The sequence below is a fragment of the Danio rerio genome, chromosome 11 (assembly GCF_052040795.2).
Source record: "Danio rerio strain M-AB ecotype USA chromosome 11, GRCz13ab, whole genome shotgun sequence".
Taxonomy (NCBI): Eukaryota; Metazoa; Chordata; class Actinopteri; order Cypriniformes; family Danionidae; genus Danio; species Danio rerio.
Genome location: NC_141031.1, coordinates 15747564 through 15771324, shown reverse-complemented (window position 1 = coordinate 15771324; position 23761 = coordinate 15747564). Strand labels below are relative to the sequence as shown.

Here is a 23761-nt window from a genome sequence, read left to right as displayed (position 1 = left end):
TTAAAGCAAGTGCACGACAACCCCAGCGCAGGTCACCCAGGTATAACAGCCACAAAGAATCTAGTTTCCAATCGTTTCTGGTGGCCAGCGTTATGGAAGGATACCATGGGCTATGTGAAGAACTGCATCACTTGCCAGACCACAAAATCTTTACATCAAGTACCAGCCGGATTATTACAACCACTCCCAGTTCCTGAACGTCCCTGGTCCCATATCGCTCTAGATTTCATAACCGATCTTCCGGTATCTCAGGGCAACATGGTGGTGCTCACTGTCATTGATCGTTTTTCTAAGGCATGTCGTCTCATTCCTCTGCCTAAACTGCCCACCGCGCTAGATACAGCGGAGGCGATGTGTAACTGGGTATTTCGCTTTTATGGACCCCCTGATGATAATCTTTCTCCACAGTAGAAAAAGGCAGCAAACCCCGTTTACACTGTCAGGTCTTGATGCCCAATTCCGATTTGTTGCCTATATCAGATTTTTTTTTTTGCTTGTCCGTTTACACGTTCACTTAGGTTGTACTCACACTATCAGTGTGCCAGAGCGTGGTTCACTTGGGCTTTGGTGTGGTACACTTGTGTGCAGGGCTTAAATGAAGGAGTAAACGGACTAGCAAAAAAAATCTGATATAGGCAACAAATCGGAATTGTGCAAAACGCGCCTAACCCCGAAACTGTAAGCGAGACGTGAATTTTAAGGGGCTGTTTCATATGGATTTATTAACTGTTCAGTGAACGCAAACTGTCGTAGTTTATTAAAGATCAAGATCCTGATGTGTGTGCGCACTGGTGTTGGAGAGAATAAAGTTGCTCTGTGTAGCCCGCATTGCGTGTATTATTAGTGACAAAAAGCAAAAGTTACAACACGAAGTTCGCCTAACTTTAAAATGATTTTGAGGCGGAGGAGGTAGGAAAGGGCTGTCAGCTTGCGCTTATGTCTGTTTACTTTTTGGAGCCCCAGCCATCGCGCTTTAATCCTCATCAGTCACGGAGGACGACGCTTGTGGGGGGCCATTGTTCTGATGACTGTGCCAGCGTGATCTTCTTGCAGTCAAACAATGCAAAACTGCTTTAAAGTGTAGTGTACGCATTACAGCCTCACATTTGACAAGCACTGAGCGAGTGGGCGTAACCGCCATAAACTATTGATTTTCAAGGCAGCCTCGCTGCAGCCAATTACCAGCATTTGATCCGGGCACATTAACAAAATTATACCCTTGGGTATCAAAGTTTGGTACCGAACGAAAAAGATTTTTTCGATACTCAATAGTATAGACATAATTGCGTTGTATTCCAGCGGGCAGACTGGACGTCTGTGCCAGAGTGTGTCTTATTACGTCTTACAGTGTGATGCATTAATGCATGAGTAAGGCTTGGTTCAAACCAATCAGCGCGCTCTATTGTGCAACTTCATTAATATTCATTATTGTCATAGTGTTTAGACGACACTCACACCACGTTGTGTTGGCAAAACAAGCGTGAAGTGTTGCTTTTATAGTTTGCTGCAGTTAAGTTTCGTTTTCATTTTCTCTCTGTGAGAGCTCAGTCTTACGTGTGGATTAAAAGTGTACGCGACGCTCGACAACAATAACTTGCGTGTCTAAGGAGGAATATTGTTTACCTGAGAGCTGTTCTCATCTGCAAACGCTGAGATCCGGATTCGCTTGTAGTATTCTCTTCATAAAGACGCGGCTCTAGTTGCTGGTGATTGTCCTGTCTCTACAGCTCTTTGTTTATTCAGTTTGTTCATATCGAACTAAGTTGCACTGAGTGTAAACATGTTAGCACTACAACCAAACTTTAACCTCGTGTAGGGTTTTCACCGCATTTAGTGACCGGAAAAACACACGCGGCTCTCTGACGCTACCTGTCGTGTGCATCTAAGTTTCCGGGAAATGCGGAGGTTTTTTTTCTCTCATTCGCCGTGCGGTATCAAACATTGCATGAAAAATACACGCTTAGAGCAGTTCCTCGAATCAAATATGTTGTTTGTCGCGAGGGGCATGAATGAATTGCCTGAATGAAAGAGCCAAACTGCAGTTAAAGTCCACCATTTAATAATTTGGCAAATAATTCGACTGCAGATGTCCATGTAGGTTAAACACCATCACTTTCTACTGTGTGTGTGTGTGTGTGTGTGTGTGTGTGTGTGTGTGTGTGTGTGTGTGTGTGTGTGTGTGTGTGTGTGTGTGTGTGTGTGTGTGTATTTTGACTCTGAAACTCGCGCATGCCCAAATAGACACTCCCACACCATCCCACTTTTCTTCCTCCGACGCTCCCCCCTAAACAGAGCTAGACACGCCCACTTTCCTGACTTTTTCCAAAGTAGAGGTGTGAAAACACCTTGCTGAAACGAGGGGGTTTCATTGCCCTTTAAAAAGTATCGAACTCGATACCCAGCCCTAACAATGACAGTGCAAATACAATGACAGTGCGAATACAATGACAGTGCAAAATACAGACAATGCGAGTACAACGACAGTTCTCATTCCAAACCTCCTGAGATGCCTGAGGAAGAGGCATTCTTGTGCCTTCCTAAGCACTGCGTTTGTGTAAGCAGTCCATGTCAAATCCTGAGCCACGTGTACTCCAAGAAACTTAAAAGTGCTGACTTTCTACATAGTCCCGTTGATGGTGATGGGAGTGTGCTCTCCTGAAATCCACCACCAGCTCCTTGGTTTTGCTGATGTTAACTGAGAGTTGGTTTTTCTGACACCACTGCATCAGAGTGTGCACCTTCTCCTTGTAGGCCATCTCATCATTATCTGTAATTTGGCCCACCACCATTGTGTCAGCAGCAAATTTATCGATGACGTTGGAGCTGTGTTTGGCTGTACAGTCATGTGTGTACAGGGAGTACAGGAGTGGGCTGAGAACACAGCCCTGTGGAGCACCAGTGTTGAGGATGTGTGGACAAAATAATGTTGTTCATTCTGACCACCTGGCGTCTGCTTGACTGGAAGTCCTTGATCCAGTTGCACATAGAGCTGTGTGATTTGTCCTATCACTGCAGTGTCATCCGCAAACTTGATGGTGTTGTTCTTGTGGGATGCGACACTGTCATGTTTGAACAACCATGTTGGTGAGGATGGTGCTTGAGCTTTTATTTTCAATCCTGACAGATTCTGGTCTGCCAGTGATGAAATCTAAGAGCCAGTCACAGAGTGTGGAGTGTAATCCAAGTTCAGACAGCTTGTTAGTGAGTTTATGAAGGATAACTGTGTTGAATGCAGGACTGTAATTGATTAAGAGTATCCTGATATAGGTGCCTTTATATTTCAGGTGAGAGAGGGAAGTATGAAGTGCAGCGCCATTGGCATCTGAGGTGGACCTATTGGTCCGGTATGCATACTGCGGGGGGTCCAGAGTGTATACTGCTCTGAATAAAGGATAGCACAACTCTCTCAAAACATTTGGGAATGATTGGAGTGAGTGCTACTGGCCTGTAATCATTCAGACAAGTCAGAGGTCTCTTCTTGGGAAGGGGGTTGATGGTTGGGGTTTTCAAGCAAGTTGTAATAGAGCTTTGATTAAAAAAAGGTTAAAAATGAAGGTGAGAACATCAACCAGCTCTGTAGCACAAGGATGTGAACAACAGCTATGAACAGCAGTAAATTGCCTTGGTATTATTTTTTCATGCTTTTGCCCTTTAATAACTCTCCTGTTAAATTGGTTATCCCAAGAATGTTAATATAGTTTATATATTGGTACACTGTTTATTAACAATACACGAAAAACTAAAAGTTTGAGGTCAATTTTATAATAAATACTACTGTTTTTGATGTGTTGGGGTATACTGCCTATGTTTTAGGCTAGTATTATTTCCAACTCCTTGTTAATAAATGCTCTAGCATACTGTAGTAATAAGAATAGTAAACTAATAAAATGATTTTCAAAATATAGTTTTACTACAGTAAAGTGTGGTAAATTGTAGTATAATATCCTATATTGTATAAAAATACAGCATTGGGTAAATTATAAATATTACAGTTGTTGTTGAACTATTGCAATAGAAATACGAGAACAGATTAATTGAAGTACTTTACTATAGTACTGTTCAAAACCCTGTACATACGAACAGTCATGTTTAGGGGCCCTAAACAGTTTTTCTTCAAAATGAAGAGGATGACAAGGAAAATGCCCTCCAAAATCTCATCAACAATGTGGAAGACAGCAGACACTAGTTCACTTTTTTTTGTAGTTGCCATTAGAGCTGCATGATTCTAGCTAAATACCTAATTGTTAAAGCATATTAGGAAATGTTGAAATGTTAAAGCATATTAGGCTGCTCAATTTAACTGGACTTAATATTTGTACAGTTTGAATTGTTGACTGACTAGTAGTTTATTAAGAAAACTAACCGAGGTAATAGCCCCATATAGTGGCGGCATGTGGCATTAAGTTACAATATTAAACCTATTAAATATTATTTAGATCAGTGGTTCTCAAACGTTTTTCATCAAGTACCACCTCAGAAAAAAAATTGTCTCTCCCAGTACCACCAAAATAAGCTGTATTGAAATACAGTAGCGCAGTAGGCCCAGTAAAGCAGCTGCAACTCTGCACAGTTAAAAAACGTGGCAGATTACATCAGAAATATAGGCTATATGCCATATATGACATATTATATACATAATTTTTGATAAATTTTGAAATGTGTGTAGCATGTACATGACATATTTTATTCCTCCGCGTACCCCAAGAAGGAAGCCTGCGTACCACTAGTGGTACACGTACCACAGTTTGAGAACCACTGATTTAGATGACTATTAAACTGCTAAACATTCAAACTGCTAAAAAAGAAAAGAAACAAATTAACGAATATTTATTATTTTTTAGAATTAATATTGCTGTTGTTCACGTGGGTTTCCTCCGGGTGCTCCAGTTTCCCCCATAGTCCAAAGACATGCGATACCGGTTGAATTGGGTCGGCTAAATTGTCCGTAGTGTATGTCCAGTTTCCCCCATAGTCCAAAGACATGCGATACAGGTGAATTGGGTCGGCTAAATTGTCCGTAGTGTATATATATTAGGCTTGGGCGGTATTACGGTATTATGGTATACCGCGGGATCTAAAAATAGCAACAGTGTCAGTTTCAATACCGTTATACCGTCATAAAATATTAAATATCCTTTATTTAATGCCTACAAAAACGTATGTGTGGTTGTCATCACGGGACAGTGTGGAGGAGAGAGAGAGAAGAAGAGGGAGAGGCAGGGGAAGAGAGGGAGAGGGAGGGGGAGAGAGGGAGAGGTGACGTGACGTGACGAGTCGCGCTTCAAAGTGTCCTGCAGTTTGGCAGTTTCGACTGAACAGAAGGGAGACGTGGTTAATATGAACGAGAGGTCTGTATTAGAGCTGAAGATCTTTGCCCGAACCCGGCGAGACCCGAAAAAATCCAAATCTCTGCATTAAAATCCATCCCTGCAAAGGTGAAACAAATGATGATCAAGTAGTAAAAAATGCGAATTATTACGGCGGTTAAGTCAGTCACTAGCTCAGAAGGAGCGGTTATTCCAGCCGCAGGTATTTCGCGGTCGCTCATACACTGCTTATTACGGTAGAGCCCTAAACCGCAAGCTGACAGGTAAAATGACGAGGCCGCTTGCTACACATGAAAAATTAAATGGATGTTCCTGACTGGTAGAAGATGAACAAACAATCCTACCCAAAACTTGCAAAATCAGCCAGATCAGAACTCTGCATCTCGACCTGTAGCCGCAGGAAAGGGTGTTCAGTTCTGCTGGACGCACATGAGTGAGAGACTGCGCTAAAGCCAGTGGATTTAATAATGTTCCTCCACAAACACACGTAGCCTAATCTTGGTGAGTAAAGGGTTTTAAATCATAAATAAATATTTATTAAACCATATAATCATAACGTAGACAAAGTATACAGACTAATGGTGGCTTTATTATTTTAATATCCAGCTTCACCGCCGCCCTAATGCCAGATTCTGAATAGAAGTGGAGAAACATCTTGCACAGCCTTTATCTTAATTTCGTTATTGCCAAAATACCCGTCATCATTTAGAGTTTATTTTAATTTGATTTGTTAAGCAAGATTTATTTTCATTGGTGTGTTGGCCAATTTAAAGGCTAAGTGCATGTACCTAGACCTATAGAGTGCTGAGATGTTATGATGTTACAGAGGACTTCTTTTATTTCTTTGTTCCAACTTTCAAGTGGAATATAGCCTAGTCTACGTATGATACGAATAAATGATGTAAAAACATATAAATGACTCATTTTTGAAAAAATGCATTAGAGCTGTGTGCATGAGCACACTTGAATAATGTCGGGCTGTAAACGGGTTCCTGCTTTATAAAGCTGTCAATCAAAATGTACCTGTCGGACTCGGGACCTATCGGGTATAATTTTTATGGCCCGATTACAGCTCTCTGCATTCCCACTGCTGTTCCGCGGGAGCCGGCCAGATTTCTTACAGTGTGGGAGTAAATTTCTGAATAAATCGCGGGAGAGATGAGTGTGTGTGTGTGTGTGTGTGTGTGTGTGAGAGAGAGAAAGAGAGAGAGGTGCTGTGCGTCGCGAGGCGCTCTCTCTCTCTCTCTCTCTCTTTCTCTCTCTCTGACCGCGAGCCTAAGGTCGCATAGAAGGTATTCAGTTTCTGAATGGTTTAGGCTCAAGACAACAGTTTGGTGACGCTGTCTGAGCCTTACGTCATAATTTTTTTATTATGCCGGTAATACCGGATACCGGGGTAAAATATGGAGGCGGTTTGACGGTATCAAAATTTGGATACTGCCCAAGCCTAATATATATATATATATATATATATATATATATACATATACATATATATATATATATATACATATATATATACAGGCCTCGAAATTAACCTTTTTGCTTTGCACCGGTGCTCCTAACTTTAAAAATGTAGGCGCATCAGCCAAAATTTAGTCGCACCCACCAATTATGAGCACTGTTACAAGTTTTATACAAACATATTTATTGTATTTGAAATCAACACTAATCAAACTAACAAGCAAAAAAATTTATACATTTATGCAAGCGTGAGAAAAATATTTCAACGAAATCCCATTATCACAAGAAAATACATATTTATAAGATAATTAAGTGACCAAAGCATACATGGAGCGCTCACTGGCCCTGCACGCACTGCTTGAATCTGTTAACGGTATAACTGTGCTGTTCTCACAAGTCCTGTCTGATATTGCACTGATGCTTTTGACACATACTGTACCTTATTATATGTATACATGTTAATAGCAATACCGTTTTTTTTAGGAGTAGCGATGTTAGTTTACTTAGTGTAAGCCCGTTTGTGATGGTGTACATGGTGTTCAATTTGACATAGCTGCCACTTGCACGGCAAACAGCATCTGGCGATTATATGAAGGATTAAACAGAAGCTCTCGTGCTAGATGTGGCAAACAGTTACCTGAAAACTCCATCCCGTGGACTTGAAGCCAATAGAAGTCTTGTACTCTTGGAAAAGTGTACATGGTGGATTAACATTCAGCACATGATCACTAGTAAGATGTGTCATTAGTTGTAACTAGATGGTTTCTAAAACTAAATCTGTCAGTGTTATCTTCATTCTCATCTTCAGCGCTTTACAGTTTTTCGCGGTAATAGCTCTCTTTGTCATCTCAAGCCAGAAGGTGCTGAGTGATTGACAGCTGATATTAACCAATCAGTCGCGTTCAGTGCTAGAGCAGTGGTGGGCCAATAGGAAGAGCGTGAAGGCAGGGCAAGCATTTCAGACTTATTTTTGTTTACTGCTGCAAGTTGACATGACAACTGTTTTAAACCATTCTCGAGCGCTGCATTTCGCGTTTTAAGTGCAGACAAAGAGCTTAGAGATGCATTCTGCGGGAATGTCTCCTGAATTCACGCATGTGGTAAACATTTTGCAGTAAAAACTGGTCGCACAACAATTTTAACCACTCACAGAAATGCTCCCAAATATATTTTAAGGTCATATAGATAAAATTTCGGGTGCATATGCGACCATAATGGTCGCAATTTCGAGCCCTTATATATATATATATATATATATATATATATATATATATATATATATATATATATATATATATATATATATATATATATATATATATATACATACATATATACATACATATATACATATATATATACATATATACATACATACATACATACATACATACATACATACATACCTACAGTGTTGGGAAGGTTACTTTGGAAATGTAATAGATTACAGATTACAAATTACCCTATTTAAAATGTAATAAGTTACAGTAATTTTTGATTACTTTATAAAAGTAAAGTAACTAATTACATTTGATTACTTTTTGATTACTTTTAATTTTCTAATAAACATTTTCAACTAAATAATTTTAAAGCATTTATACAGAGCAGGAGTGAGCTTACAGTAGCTCTGTTTACTGTTAGAATCTCAAAAGCTTTCATCACTTAAATAAAATTTATTTAATTTATTTAAATTTAAAGTAGAGCCACCACAAAACCAGACCTTATCACAAAAACATGTTTACTGTTGTTACAAAATCACAATGTTAGTTAGTTGTGCAGGTGATTTATGGGGCATTTGCAATAAAAAAAATACATCAAATTTTTGAAATTTTCATTTTTAAATCGAAGCCACTTAAATCCAAATCAATCGCATCTTAGTGATCAATAAAACTGCCAATGAAACTTATGAGGCAGAACTGTTCATTTCAATTGTTTACTGTAAATAATATGCTGTACCAAACAGAAATAAATTATAGTACATAACAGCAAAAACAAAAAAATCCAATAAAACCAGGTGTTACACATTTTAAACAATATTGATCCGCGGTCGGTAAATGTAGCTTGTGTGGACACTACTGCGCTACTTCACTAATAAAATAGCTTCGCTACTGTGAAAAGCTATTCGATTTTCCAGCGACGCTACCGTCACGCTACTGAGAAATGTAGTTAAGCTAGCTACACTGGTAATGTGATAACATCACTTTGGCCAGAGGAGTCTGCTGGTGCCCTAAAATTCACAAATCAACAACTTTATAAATCATAATATATCATTAGAAATGAAAGGGTCTGTTTTTATTTCTGTACACTCACGATAACGACAAAAACATTTGCTTTTATAAAACAAAGAAACGCTAGCTTATATACCTGCAGATGCTTCCTCATGCTTTTCAATGGCAAGGAGGATTAGACATGGTGCGCCCATGGCCATTAATTTGATTTAACAGTAGGGGGGACAATAAATATAACATTTCTTATGAGCAATTTTTAAAAGATTTTTTGAAGGCGACACAAATAATACAGCTGAATTGTACCTCTAAAGATATGTCCCCACAGTTAAAAATGGTTTTATTGTTCATATTACAGCATGGAGACTACATCATTATGGTTATTTTCAAAGTTTTTTTCAGGTTCAATGACAAAGCAAATTTTTCTTCAAAACTATTTATTGCATTGTTTGTTGTGTTGTTTACAGTCAACAGACTGACTCCTAAAGCAGAATAAATGCAGGAAAAGACGTTTTCCATACTCATAATAACTAACTGGTTTACATTACACTTGTTAAATTGAGAGATCATGTTGTAAATTGGCGAGCCTGTGAGGTTCATCTGCTAAACAGCCACAACTCAGAAAACATTTTAAAAAATTGTTCACCCCTTAAAGAATTGTCATTATCCCTTCAATAAACCACAACATTCTTACCTGACACTGTACATCTGACTGACCCTGCTCTGCCTGTTCCTCAATCAGTTCTTTCTCCTCTGCCTGTGATTGATAATGTGACATTAGTATTTTCATAAGCACTCATTCTGAAAGCCAAATTGCTTAATATGTGAACTTTTTGTAGTTTTGCTGCACTGAAAAATTATCTTATGTCCATTTTCCTTTTCTCTGTCATTTTATCATTGAGGTAAAGTTGGTTTTATATTTGCACATTCAGTCTCTCATAATATAACCTTAGAAGAGTATTCATTGGAAATTCTAAATAGTAAAATTATATTAGCAGCCAACAACCACCAAAGTACAGCATTGTTTACAGTTAGTGTTAATATTATATTGGTTTACCTAAAGGTTCTATAAAGACGTTGCAACTGATACAAAATACAGCAGCCAGAGTTTTATTGAAATTGAAGACACAAGAACATATCACAGCAGCATTAATAGAATAAATGTTTTGATTCTTTTATTAGTTTATAAGGCACTACACAACATGACACATTTCATACTTTTCTGACTGCTTATCAAAATATAATCCAAACCGTTTGCTACGCTCTTCTAGCACTCGACTTTTAGAATTTCACTTTGTAAATCTAATGCGATCTGGCGGCACTTCTTTTAGTCACTATGCTGCAAAATCTGGGAATTGTCTCCCAAATGAAGTGAAAGAATCCACCAGAAATTATTTTTAAAAAGCTTGTTAAGAAGCACCTTTTTAAAATTGCGTATGAATATAAGTTTGTGAAGTTTATGCAATTTATGTATATTGTGTAGGTTTATGTACATATGCATGTACGGTGTGTGTGCATGTATGTAAAGAATATTGTGTGTGATTGTGTAGATGTATGCTTTTATCTGAGTATATATTTTGCTTTAATTGTCTAATATACATTATTTTGTATTTGGTTTATTTTACAATGCCTGTTTGTTGTTTGTGAAGTGCCTTGAGATCCATGTATGTAGGAAAAGTGCTATACAAAAAAACTGTATTATTATTATTATTATTATTATTATTATTATTAATGTTGTTTTGAAGTAAAACTTGCATGAGATTTCAGTTCAAATATTCAAAGTACCATGGTAAACAATGTATGGAGCTGTTACTGAATGAATGTGCGAATATAAAACCAACTTTACCTCAATCATTTTATCTAGTCCATGACACTGCAATGCAAGTTTATTTATACTGTAGCACATTTTATACACAATGCTAATTCAAAGTGCTTTACATGAAGAATGAAAAACTATCATAAAAATCATCACAACAATAAAAACAAGGACATTTTATATTTTAAATTAATTTAGTCAACTAAGAACAGAACTGAAATTGATTATACAAAAAATAAAGTGGGGCTTGTTTGGACGTAGCACAGTGCTCATTTAGCAAATCCACAGATAAACAATATGCTAATTGTGGCCGTTAATGTAAAGTTAACATTATGCCAAGTCATCACAAATGAAACAATGCACTTTGGCGTATTATTTTGCAGTGCGCCACTAACGTATGCAACAAGCTAAACAAGCATATGTTAACTACAGGAGTAATTTTAACCGCTAATACAGCAGATTCATGGACATCGGTAATCTGCATTTTTGCCGCAACTAATTTATAAATGATTCTGCATTGACTTTGAGGAGAATCGTTTTATTTAATGTGATTAATACACCATACTTACTCAAATTCAACATTTACCCGTAGCTACACACCTAACTTCTGTCTGTCTGTCTGTGACTGTGTGACAGGAAGCGTGTACGTGAGGAGTAGGTGGATCAAACCACTTTGAGAAAGCGGGGGTGAACTCTTTCTAAATGCATTTTAAATAATAAATGCGGGGTTTTTTCTACTTAGACAATTATTTTAGGTATACACGCATATATTCTTCAAAATAGAGAGTGCGTTTATATATATACATTTATATATTTTATTTGGTGAGGAGGACAATGAACATGTTCCCCCCGGGATTTACGCCCGTGGTTGCGCCGCAAATCAAAAGCATCAGCTTGAATAAATGGCCTTAGCAGAAGCCATCGTGCATATCAAAAACAGGCAAAGCAATAGATTTATATTATTCAACATATAACAGAGATTTAAAGAAAAATATTAGATGTAACCCCATTTGTAATTTTTAACATTTTCAAAAGTAACTGTAATTTAATTACATATTTTTCTTAGTAACTGTAACTAATTACTGTTACTTTTATTTTGTAATTAAATTACGTAACGGCGTTACATGTAACTAGTTACTCCCCAACACTGCATACCTACATACATACATACATACATACATACATATATGACGTGGCAAGAAATCCCACTTATTAAACCTGGCAGGGCACACCTGTGAAGTGAAAATAATTTCAGGTGACTTCCTCTTGAAGCTCATTAAGAGAATGCCAAAAGTGTGCAAAGCAGTAATCAAAGCAAAAGGTGGCTGCTTTGAAAAACCTAGAATATGGCATATTTTCTGTTGTTTCACACTTTTTTTGTTATGTATATAATTCTATATATAATGTGTTAGTTCATAGATTTAATGCCTTCAGTGTGAATTAACAATCTACATGTTTAAACAATAATAACAGAAATGGTAATTCTAAAAAAATAATAAACAATATTCTTTAAATGAATATTTGATATTCACCACACAATTAGTTTATTTTCTTCTATTTATTTATATATACAACATGCTGCCTTCCCCGCTGTCATGTTAAACAGAGTAGAACATCGCTTTTGAAATCAGAACATCACTTTATTAAAGCATGCACTCATTAGCAATCTTGCTGTCTTCTGTGTCAGCCTGCTCGTGCTGGCTCCGCCCCTGTTGCCCCAGCAACCCTGGACCCCGACACAAAACAGACAATCTCAATAACCTGTTCACATGTAACCACACCTGCCCACCTCCAAAACACCTCCAGTCTAGCACACGCTAAACTATCTCGCAAAATGGCTGGTAACGTTAATGTAATCCCAGACATCCCAAGTCTCCCGGAAGCTTTGGGAGTCTCCCACAAATGCATAGAGACTCCCGAATGGCCACAAACGAATGATAATCCTCCAGAAATCTTGCGTCTTGTTACAGTAATATATATATATTACTGTAACATGTTTTATTCAAGAACATTTTCAGCTGGTTTTAGTTCTTTATTTCATTTTCCTTTTTTTGTTTAAAATATATTTATATTACTTGTTTGTAAATCCCATTTTGTTATGTAACCTATTATTTTTATGCCACAGTTAAGCTAGGCGAATAAAAATAAATAATTTATTTTTTGCATGGAGATTGATGTGAGATCATGAATATAGGTCTATATATTCACCTTGAAATTATAACTTTTTTGATTTGATACTGTTTATACTTAAATCATTTCAAACTTTGATGTTTTTTTTAAAAATCAATTGTTTGTATATATCAAAATATTACATTTTTAAATATTTTTATTAATTGGCCTATATATTGGTTATTGGCCTCGAAATCTTAAGAGTTATCAGTTATCAATATCAGCCAAAAACGTCTCACCGGTGCATCCCTATTTATTGTTTATAGTGCATTTACATGTACATTTTAGTTTTTTAGCAGACCCTTTTATCCAAAGCGACTTACAAATGAGGACAAGGAAGCAATTTACACAACTATAAGAGCAACAATGAATAAGTGCTGCAGGCAAGTTTCAGGTGTGTAAAGTCTAAGAAGGAAAGCATTAGTATTTTTATTTTTTATTTATTTATTTTTTTTTGTAATTAGTTGAGGAGTCAGAGGGGTAGTTGCATATTAGTAAGGAAAGTGGAGACTAAATAGTTGAGTTTTTAGTCGCTTTTTGAAGACAGCGTGTGACTCTGCCGTTCTGATGCAGTTAGGGAGTTCATTCCACCAACTGGGCAGATTGAGCGCAAGCGTTCAGGAAAGTGTTTTCTTCCCTCTTTGGGATGGAACCACGAGGCGATGTTCATTCACAGAACGCAAGTTTCTGGAGGGCCTATAAATCTGCAGAAGTGAGAGCAGATAAGAAGGGGCGCAGCCAGAAATCCCTTTGTAAGCGATTTCAAACTTTGATGATTTTTTTTTTTTTTAAATCAGTTGTTTGTATATATCAAAATATAGATTCATGGTACATTTTAACAGTAACACAGTAAAAGGTTGTTTATGGCGAGTCAGAGGAGTCTTGTATCCAAACACAATACTAGTATTGCTTATTGTATTGTGGCCAATACATTTTCTCAAGCAAACATGGGCAGAGCCTAAACAATGTAGATTTGTGTGGATTTTGTACAATAGGTATCCCTTTAATGAGGGAAAAAACACTTTATAATAACCAGGGGCCTCATGTACGAAGACTTGCGTGGCAATCTTACTAAAATATTGCGTACGCACAAAGCTGTAAATGTGCGTACGCAGAAAAAAATTCAGATGTATGAAACACTGCGTACGCCGAATCTCACGCATATTCTTTTGTGCATCTGAATGAATGTGAAACTGAGCGCAACATGCACGAGCACAAAACCCCTCCCTGCCTCCTTCCCCGTATGAATATGCTAATGACTACGCTAATGGCAAAACCCAACGAAAAAGCAACGGCAAAATCAAGCAAAAAGAGAAACTTTGAACAGAATGTGAATTGGAGGTGCAGCTTTCGGAGGTAGACCGGAGAAAAGCGGTGTTATTTGCAAGTTTGTTCTCCGGAATTAACAACAAAAGAGAAAAATAGAGTGGGAGAGTTTAGCTGATACGGTTAACACAGTTGGGTCTGAACATCGCACTGAGTGCATTTAAGAAAGAAATAGTGTGATTTATATTTATAAAATGTTGCACTACCCTTAGTAGTCTCAGTGGCGCAGCTCATACGACGCATGTGTTCATGAACTGACACGTTCGAGCATAAACTCGGTTCGAATCCAGCGTCTGATGAACTCTTTCTTCTTTTTTCCCGCTACATATCAGATTTTGCCCACTATTTATTACGAGAAAGACAAGTAGGAATCATCAATAAGTTTGTGCTTCATATTTTATTTGCCCATTTATTGAATGGAAATGTTTCTGATTCACGCATGCAAATTCATCTTCAGATAGTGTCTTTATAGCAATGTGTGTGCGGTAGATCGCTCAGATTACATTGGGAAAACAGGCGACCGCTGCAAATTGTGCTTTAATGTTTAGCTGGTCAACTGTATGGTATGGAAATCTTACATACCTACTAGATCAGGGGTCGGCAACCCGCGGCTCTAGAGCCGCATGCGGCTCTTAAGCGCTGCCCTAGTGGCTCCCTGGAACTTTTTCAAAAAATTTTTGAAAATGGAAAACGATGAGGGAGGTAAATATATTTTTTGTTTTAATATGGTTTCTATAGGAGGACAAACAATCTTAACGTTTTCCAATGCTGTAAAAGTGTGTAGAATATTTAATTTCAACATTTCTGTCAACGAAGATTTGCGTCATAGCCTGCGACACACGTTTCTATCAGCAGGGCGGGATTCCAGGCAGGTAGCTGTTGTAAACAAACCGGCGGCTGTGTGATGCGCCATGGAGCGCAAACTGTCTTTGCCAAAGATGTACAGCGGGGCACGCTTTCTCATTTTCCCTCCTTGAGAGAATTCAAAGAAGCCCATCCCGATCACTCACTCAACGGTGATTATTTACAAGGTGCGATTGTTGATATGCAAACTGCATTTGGGAGCAGATTTTGCGAGTTGCGAAAGGAAAAAACGAGACTGTCTTTCCTTGACACACACCCCTGGAGATTGACCCTTCCTTGTTGAACACATTCCCAGGAATGACTCGAGCTGATCTTGAAATGGGAATGGCAGGCTGCGTTTTATTGCACTGTTTGTTGCTCAGATAAGGGGCACGTTGTGCACGTTCATTTTGATGTTGTTTTTTTGAATCCTCAAAATAAAAAAAAAACATTAAAAAATCTGATTTCTTTATTGCATTTCTTTAATTTCATCAAAGCAAAACATAATGCAATAATATTGTAATGAAGTTAAACTTGAACATTAAACATAATGCAATAATATTGTAATGAAGTTAAACTTGAACATTAAACATAATTCATTAATATTGTAATGAAGTTAAACTTGATCATTAAACATAATTCATTAATATTGTAATGAAGTTAAACTTGATCATTAAACATAATTCATTAATATTGTAATGAAGTTAAACTTGATAATTAAACATAATGCATTAATATTGTAATGAAGTTAAACTTGATCATTAAACAATTCATTAATATTGTAATGAAGTTAAACTTGAACATTAAACATAATTCATTGATATACTGTAATTAAGTTAAACTTGAGACGGCATCGTACAACAGAGTAGTCACGTGGCGCGTCATTCTCTACAGGATGCACTGCAGGGAAATGAACATTTAACCATGAAGGCTCAGTATGTATTTGTAGCCAACGAAGTCATTTTTATAGTATGCTAATATAGCTAATATAAATACATACAGCATGTGTTGCCATCATTATAAGGCTTATATAAAGCTTTTAATTTTTTGCGGCTCCAGACATATTTGTTTTTGTTTTTTTTTTGGTTCAATATAGCTCTTTCAACATTTTGGGTTGCCGACCCCTGTACTAGATGAACCCGTCCCATACAGCTGCCATTGCAAGGATCAGACACTTTGTAGAGAAGAATTTAACACAACTGCCTCTAGGAGTCGCCAATGGAAATAAAACAGACACGCACAAAAAATGTGCGTACGCCTGCCAGAAAGCTGCCGTGAACCTGCGCACATTCCCACGTTCAGTTCATTGTTAGTAAATCCAAACGTGAGCGATTCTGAGCGTGAAACCTGGCGTACGAACAGTTTTTGTGCGTACGCAGCGTTGATACATGAGGCCCCAGGGGTGCAAAAACAGTAACTTTGTTCAAGTTCCCAGAGATCCCTAGAGATTTTGCTCAGTCCTCACACTGTTCGTGATACATCCATTCTTCCATCACTCTGACATAATTCTATGCTAGTTCTTTTTCAATATTTAAAATGATATGCTTTCGATATATACACATAACTTTTTGTTATATCTTTGAAATCTAGATATGAACTTTCAATTCATCTTTATTGCTATAGTGCTTTTACAATGTAGATTGCATCAAAGCAGCTTAACAGATGAAGAAATACATTTTGGACTATTCCAGAAAGGCAAGCACGAGAATAATGTTAAAGTTCTGGTGTAGTGCTAGTTAAATTAAAATCAAATCAGTGTAATGCAAAATTTCACTGCTAAAAGACCTGAAGTACAGCTCCACCAGATCCAACCAAGCAAGCAAGAGGCAACAGTGGCAAGGAACCAAAACATGGCAAGGAACTAAGCATGCATATATTGCCATACTACAAAGTTTTACATGCAGGACTGCGCAATCAGTTGATTTAGGTAATATGGGAACCAGTTCATTGTTAAACTTAATCTGTACACACAGAAACTAACTTTATTTTACATTCTTCCTCCAACCCTCAAGCATGATCAAGTTGCCCAAGCCTCTCTACTACACCACATGGTATTTGATTCATATACAAATTATTTCAATCTGAGGTTGTTAAAACAATGAATTCATTAATTTAATTTATTTGTTTATCAGGGGAGTGAACCTACATTTATCTCACAGTTTCGTTACTATTATGTTCTTAATTCAGTACAATTTGATATCACAATGCATCGACAGTGCTTCCCATCCCCAATTTAGCTTTTCTTTTTAATACAAACAATAAGATATATCTTTTTAAGTTTACCTGCTCAAAGAAAACTTGTTTTAAATATTAACAAACAAAACTCAAGTACAGCCACAGAAAGTGACTGTGACTGACATTTAAAACAAATACATAACAGTAAAGATATTCTTGCTTGTTGTCTGAGAGCGATCAAGTAAGTTCTGAAACACCCACAATTGGCAAATGTGTTCACATGTTCATAAATAGCTGTGATTGGCTCTAACAATGAGCGTTGTGTGCGTGTTTGTGGAATTTTACTATGTACTTGTATAATGTCTAACTTGTACAACTGTTTTGAAATTATTGTCATGGAAGTATACAGACCGTAATAGTCGGACGTAAATGGTTAGTTATTAAGATTTAAACCTTTAAGTTTCTTCTCTTGAACACAAGTTATTTTGAAATAAGTTGTAAACCAGCAACCGCTGACTTCTATAGTCGGAAAAACAAATACCATGGTCAATACCATGTCAGTTGATACAGGTTTCCATCTTTATTTTAAATATCATCTTTAAAAAAGAAAAAGACCAAAACGGGTTTAAAACAAGTGAAGGGATAGTAAACGATGACAGAATTTTAATTTTCAACTGCCACTTTAAAAAGGAATAAATCCTTAATTAATTCTTATAAAACCACCTAACGCAACTTTAAAAATAAAATTGGACAGATATTTTATGTCAAATTCTAAACGCTATTGGTGTTACGAGATCTTCGCAAGTCTAAATTGTGATGGGATTTCTTATCGAGGTGGAAAATTAGTCAATGTCATGATGGAGAGTAAGTGTGAATTTAGCATAGAAGATTGGAGTTTCTTCGATGCACTGCGATGCACACGCGGACAATTTGGTATCGGTTCAGTAATAATCATAACCAGTTATGTACTGATGTCATTTATCTCAGATACGCTATGTTGCTGTAGCTTACTATGGCAAGGGAGGGGAGCGCGGAGTATTTACATCGCTCCAACTACTTAAAAAACGCAGAATCTGTGCACAATTTTACTGCTTGTTTTTTTGCTGGATAGTGTTTCACTGACACAGCAGAAGCCCCTATTTCACTGCGACTTAGAGAATGAAAGTAAACCCCATTTCTTTCTCTCTCACACTGTGGGCCCATTTGACCTGCTGGCGTGGCTTTTTCTCTCCTCTCGGCCGTTACAGCGATACTTCTGGATATGGACACAAGCACGTGTCTGCAGAGTTTTCTCCTCCGTGTTTATCATGGATCAGCTGTGTGAGACCAGTGTAGGTTCTACTGGCAACCCACTAGTCAATTGTTTGCTGACGTAACCCCCCCCCAAACCCCCCATCTCTCCCAGCCACACAAATTAACCATGGTTCACAACCATGCGATGGAATAGCTCTTTAGATATGCTAAAAGTCATAAAATCAAATTAAGACATGGATTATTTGTATGTCAGTCATATTATTGAAGTGCTGTACAGACATGTAAACACTGCAATCAAACAATTACCATTGTGTAGGACATTTAGCTGCATTTTGCAACAGGATAAGCTTGTTTTACATTAGTAAGTTAGTAAAGGACCACAGACACATGTCCTCCAAGTGCACACACACTGTGAACTCCTTGAGACACATTAGCAACATTGTCACCGTACGCATGTTTATGTTTTCTGGAAAAAACAAAGTTTTCTTTTCTTTCGGCGTATCAAACTGCATTAAAAAACAACTCTCTTCTGTTTGTCCTTACTTATAATGTTGCAGAATGAAAGTGAAACTGCTGAAAATTTTTAAATGAAACACAAAAAATTGCATGCATCTATTTAAAAGTTCCATTTGTGTAAAGGAGTTAGATTTCTCATGTGAAATTGTACAGGGGAGAAGCCAGTCAGTAGAGTTTATAGCTAAATATTTTACAGTGGCATGTAGCATGTTCTTTATGACATAATTCATTAAAATAGAAGTAAAATAACATTCATTACGATTGTTAAAAAAAAACAAACACCTAAATTGTTTCTGTAAATTATTATTTTTTTCAGTTGAATAAAAACATTCAAATATTTCATCATTGATGATTTCCTAAAATATAGTGTAAAAAATCTGGTCTCATTGAGTAACTTGTCTTGTCACACCCCTACTAAACACAATAGCAAATCCTTGGTGGTTATTTTGTTTATTGATTAAATGCAGTTACTTGTTTTTTGCTGACTTGCTTGTGTTCGATTTATGACAATGTTTCACTATTAAGGTTGGTAGATTTGATGTTCAGTAAATATTTTATTCAAACTTCTTTTTCCCCTTCTTTTTCAAAATTTGTAAATATGGTTCTTGTCCCATCACAATTTTGTTAATATTTATTGATTTTAAAATTGCAAAAAGTTCACTGGACATTTTGGAAAAAAAAAAAAAACTGTTTAATGTGTTACGGGCATTTTGTTATGTTTTATGCTAAGGATCTTTTTTTATTATTTACTTATTTAGGTTTTGATTGTGTACAATTAAATACTGTTAATATTAAATATTGTAGTTAATTAAATGCATATTGCATTTACTTTGGTAATTTGTTTATTAAATATTGTAGTTATTTGAATGTATATTGTATTTACTTTGGTAATTTTTTTATTAAATATTGTAGTTATTTGAATGCATGTTATTTACTTTGTTAATTTTTTGTTATTGTTTTTAATGTAAAGGAAGTTTTTTTCTTAGAAACTTCTGTAAAGGATGTTTTTTGTTTGATTGGATTTTTTTTATCTGCGTTTTTTTTTGTCTGATGTCAATGTAATTTCCATTTTTTCATGAAAATGTATCTTGTTTTACACAATTGTTATTCACAATAGTAGCTTGTTTTGCTGCTTTTGTCAAGAAAGAATAGTCTGCAGGATGTGGACAAACATTTGTTATTTTTATTTTTTATTTTTTTTTCCCCCCCCTTTTTTTTTTCTCTAGGCCACAGTTTAGGGTACGGATTTGTTAACTATGTTAACCCTAGTGATGCAGAAAGGGCAATCAATACACTCAATGGCCTGAGACTACAGTCTAAAACGATCAAGGTAATGTGCAGAGGTGTTTTTGTATCCATATTGTAATTTACAGATGATATGTTAAACTACAGAGACAGCATTCCAGTCATGTGTGCTTTTTGTAAACGATGAAATGTGAGTTTTAATATTGTTTTACTTATTTATTTGATTTTTTTTCTTTCTTTTTTTCTGTTCTGTTGCAACTTTTTTTATTTTTTTGGCTCTGAATTGTTATGGTTCAATTTTGGCACAGAATTGTACTAAAGCCAGTGACTCAAGTTAATGCAAGATATATACTTATTGATTTGATTTATTTCTTGTGAATTTGCGATGTAAACATTTGAGTATGAGGTTGTGCCGAACAGAAGCTTTGCATTCAATTTTCTGACATTATTTTTATTTGTACATTTAAACATTGCAGTTTAATTCAGATGGAATTTTGTTGTTGTTGTCATGGATTACAAAAACTTTTGTTGTCTTCATGATCCAAATAATTTATTTTTTGGCATAGTTTGGGGTGTATTTCATTTGTGAAACAAATGTCAGATGTTACATAAGTATTGGGGCAGGTGTGATGTCTCACTAATTTGTTTATCAATAAAGGGTTTTCTTTTTTTATTTTTAACAACACACAATTTCTCTATTAAATCAGGTCTCATATGCCCGCCCAAGCTCTGACGGCATCAAAGATGCCAACCTGTACATCAGTGGTTTACCTAAGACCATGACACAGAAGAATGTGGAGGACATGTTCACCCAGTATGGTCGCATCATAAACTCCCGCATACTGGTTGATCAGGCATCAGGTAATGCAATGCCACCGTGTGCTCTGCAATATTTCATATTTATTGTAATCATTGTAATTCTTCTTTTTTTGTGGGTGGTGGGTTGGGGAATGATTCTTACCTGTGCCAGGTCTATCACGCGGAGTTGCATTTATTCGTTTTGATAAGAGGTCTGAAGCAGAGGAAGCTATTAAAGATCTAAATGGGTCTAAGCCATCTGGAGCCTCTGAACCGATCACAGTCAAGTTTGCTGCGAATCCTAACCAGTCCAAGAATTCACAGCTTCTGTCTCAGCTGTACCATACTCAGTCTCGACGATTTGGAGGGCCTGTTCATCACCAGCCACAGCGCTTCAGGTAAGAACTAAATAGCTTTGGAAAAGTTTAATTATGGTCCAATATTGCATATTTTGTCATTTTGTATTAGTTGTTTTTGATATATGGCTTTGTGTGAGAAAATAATTGACCTTTGGTAAAATTTCTTAATCGATTTTTCTCTTGATTTTTCAGGTTTTCACCTATGAGTGTTGACCACAGTGTCTCTAGTATGAATGTGGCAAGCAGCTCCTCCTCAGGATGGTGTATCTTTGTCTATAATTTGGGTCAAGATGCAGATGAAGGGATCCTTTGGCAGATGTTTGGTCCATTTGGTGCTGTCACCAATGTCAAGGTCATACGTGACTTTAATACCAGCAAATGCAAAGGGTTTGGGTTTGTTACCATGACAAACTATGAGGAGGCAGCAATGGCCATTTCCAGCCTGAATGGATACCGCCTGGGAGACAAAGTCCTTCAAGTGTCATTCAAATCCAGCAAATCTCACAAGTAAAGAGGCTATTTTCTTTTTTTTTTCTTTTTCTTTTTTTTTTTTAGTTTTTCTGAACTCAAAGATCTGAAAATTAATGGTGTCTTTTGATGTCTGCAGTTTTTTTTTTACATTATAAACGTCTTTATTGAAGTGAAATAGGTTTGTGTTAGTGTTTTTTAGTGTTGAGTAACAAATTGAATATTGCAAAAGTAACTTGTCCCTGATGCCTAACATTGCTAGGACTTAAAAGCACTGACAAATCAAAGGATCAGTCTTGGTGTCCATTGTTTTTAGTTGGTATAAACTACACATCTGCACATTCTCCATGTTTGTATACAGAAATCACTTCTTCAGTGTTCATGTTTGCTACCTTTAAGGTATAAGAAGTTGGTGTTTAAACTAAATGACTTAAGTGTTTCAGTTTCCTGTATGGAAGTTATTTTTAAAACATTAATTTTTTTTTTAACTAAGGTGTTTTGTCCCCTCAGTGCAATTTATATTTTTAGTCAAAAAATTAGTTTGAAACTCCTCACACCACCTCCCACCTCACCCCAAAATTACCAGCTACACTGATTTATTTATTTTTTTTCCCATGTAGAACTGTAATGAATTCATTTTGCCAATTATTTTGACTTGTATAATCATTTTTATTTTTTGGAAAAGTGGATTTAGTTCAATGCAAATACTGATTTGTTTATGTCTGTGTTCAGTTACACATATTCTTACATAATTACCATTGATGTTCTATTTGTATGTGGTGAACCTTGTCAAATGCTAAATGAATCATTGTACATTTTAATGTGATTTTCTTTGTTGTTTGCTTGTTTTTTGGTTTTGTTTGAAATCTTATCAAAACTCCCATGCAAAGTTTAAAAATAGTATTCAGATGCTCAAGATAGTACTATTATACATCTAGTTGATGTATCTGGTTGGTGCATCTTGGTACTGTATTTGTGCATGTATATTTATGTTGATAGTTTGACTTCAGTCATTGAATGTCATGCTTTGTGTTTATAAATAGTGTGACTTCACATTCTGTAACAGGATGTTCCATGTATATCAAATAAAAGGCATAATTTTGTCACAAATTATTTTTCTATTGTTCTTTTATTTGATTTTAATCAAACTTTCATGGATGCATGGCTGTTTGCGTGTTTAGAAAAAAGATCACAAACAGCAGTCAGGGTGTTGTTGAATGGTCAGAGTAAGTTAGATTCATATTGGGTATGGATAACATATCTGGTGGTGGGTGTTTATAAGAAATTGCAATGATATTGCATATCTAAATATTTACAGGTATTCATAACATTTCTCAGACAATGCCCTGTGTAACAGGCTACTAATAGACACAGGACGATATGAATAAAAGCAAGAGAGCGAAGAGAAGGGGGAGACTGCAGTCAGATTTACGGCCCAGGCAATTTCACACCCCTGTTGTACCTGATGCGTCCAATAGGGGGATTATTATTATAAGACTCTAATATAATAACAGCATTATTATAAGCCTCTAGAACAGTGGTCACCAAACTTGTTCCTGGAGGGCCGGTGTCCTGCAGATTTTAGCTCCAACCCTAATCAAACACACCTGAACAAGCTAATCAAGGTCTTACTAGGTATACTTGAAACATCCAGGCAGGTGTGTTGAAGCAAGTTACAGCTAAACCCTGCAGGGACACCGGCCCTCCAGGACCAGGATTGGTGACCCCTGCTCTAGAAGTTTATCATCACATCAAACCAAATGCCACATGATGAAG

At 36.5% G+C, this 23761-nt stretch overlaps 1 protein-coding gene across 14 annotated transcripts in view; it reads left to right on the top strand.

Moving 5' to 3' along the window:
• The window catches only part of elavl1b (ELAV like RNA binding protein 1b), a 54315-nt gene extending 31220 nt beyond the window's left edge, over positions 1–23095 (top strand). For 7 of the 14 annotated variants that reach the window (NM_001308616.2, NM_001308617.2, NM_001308615.2 and 4 more), the window contains 4 exons: positions 20342–20445; positions 21068–21221; positions 21331–21556; positions 21710–23095. In NM_001308616.2, coding sequence (NP_001295545.1) covers positions 20342–20445; positions 21068–21221; positions 21331–21556; positions 21710–22028 — 803 coding nt within the window. In that variant the 3' untranslated portion in view covers positions 22029–23095. The remainder of the gene's footprint in view (positions 1–20341; positions 20446–21067; positions 21222–21330; positions 21557–21709) is intronic. The other 7 variants (NM_001308618.2, NM_001308619.2, XM_087271783.1 and 4 more) reach the window with 1 other exon arrangement.
• Positions 23096–23761: the final 666 nt, after the last annotated feature.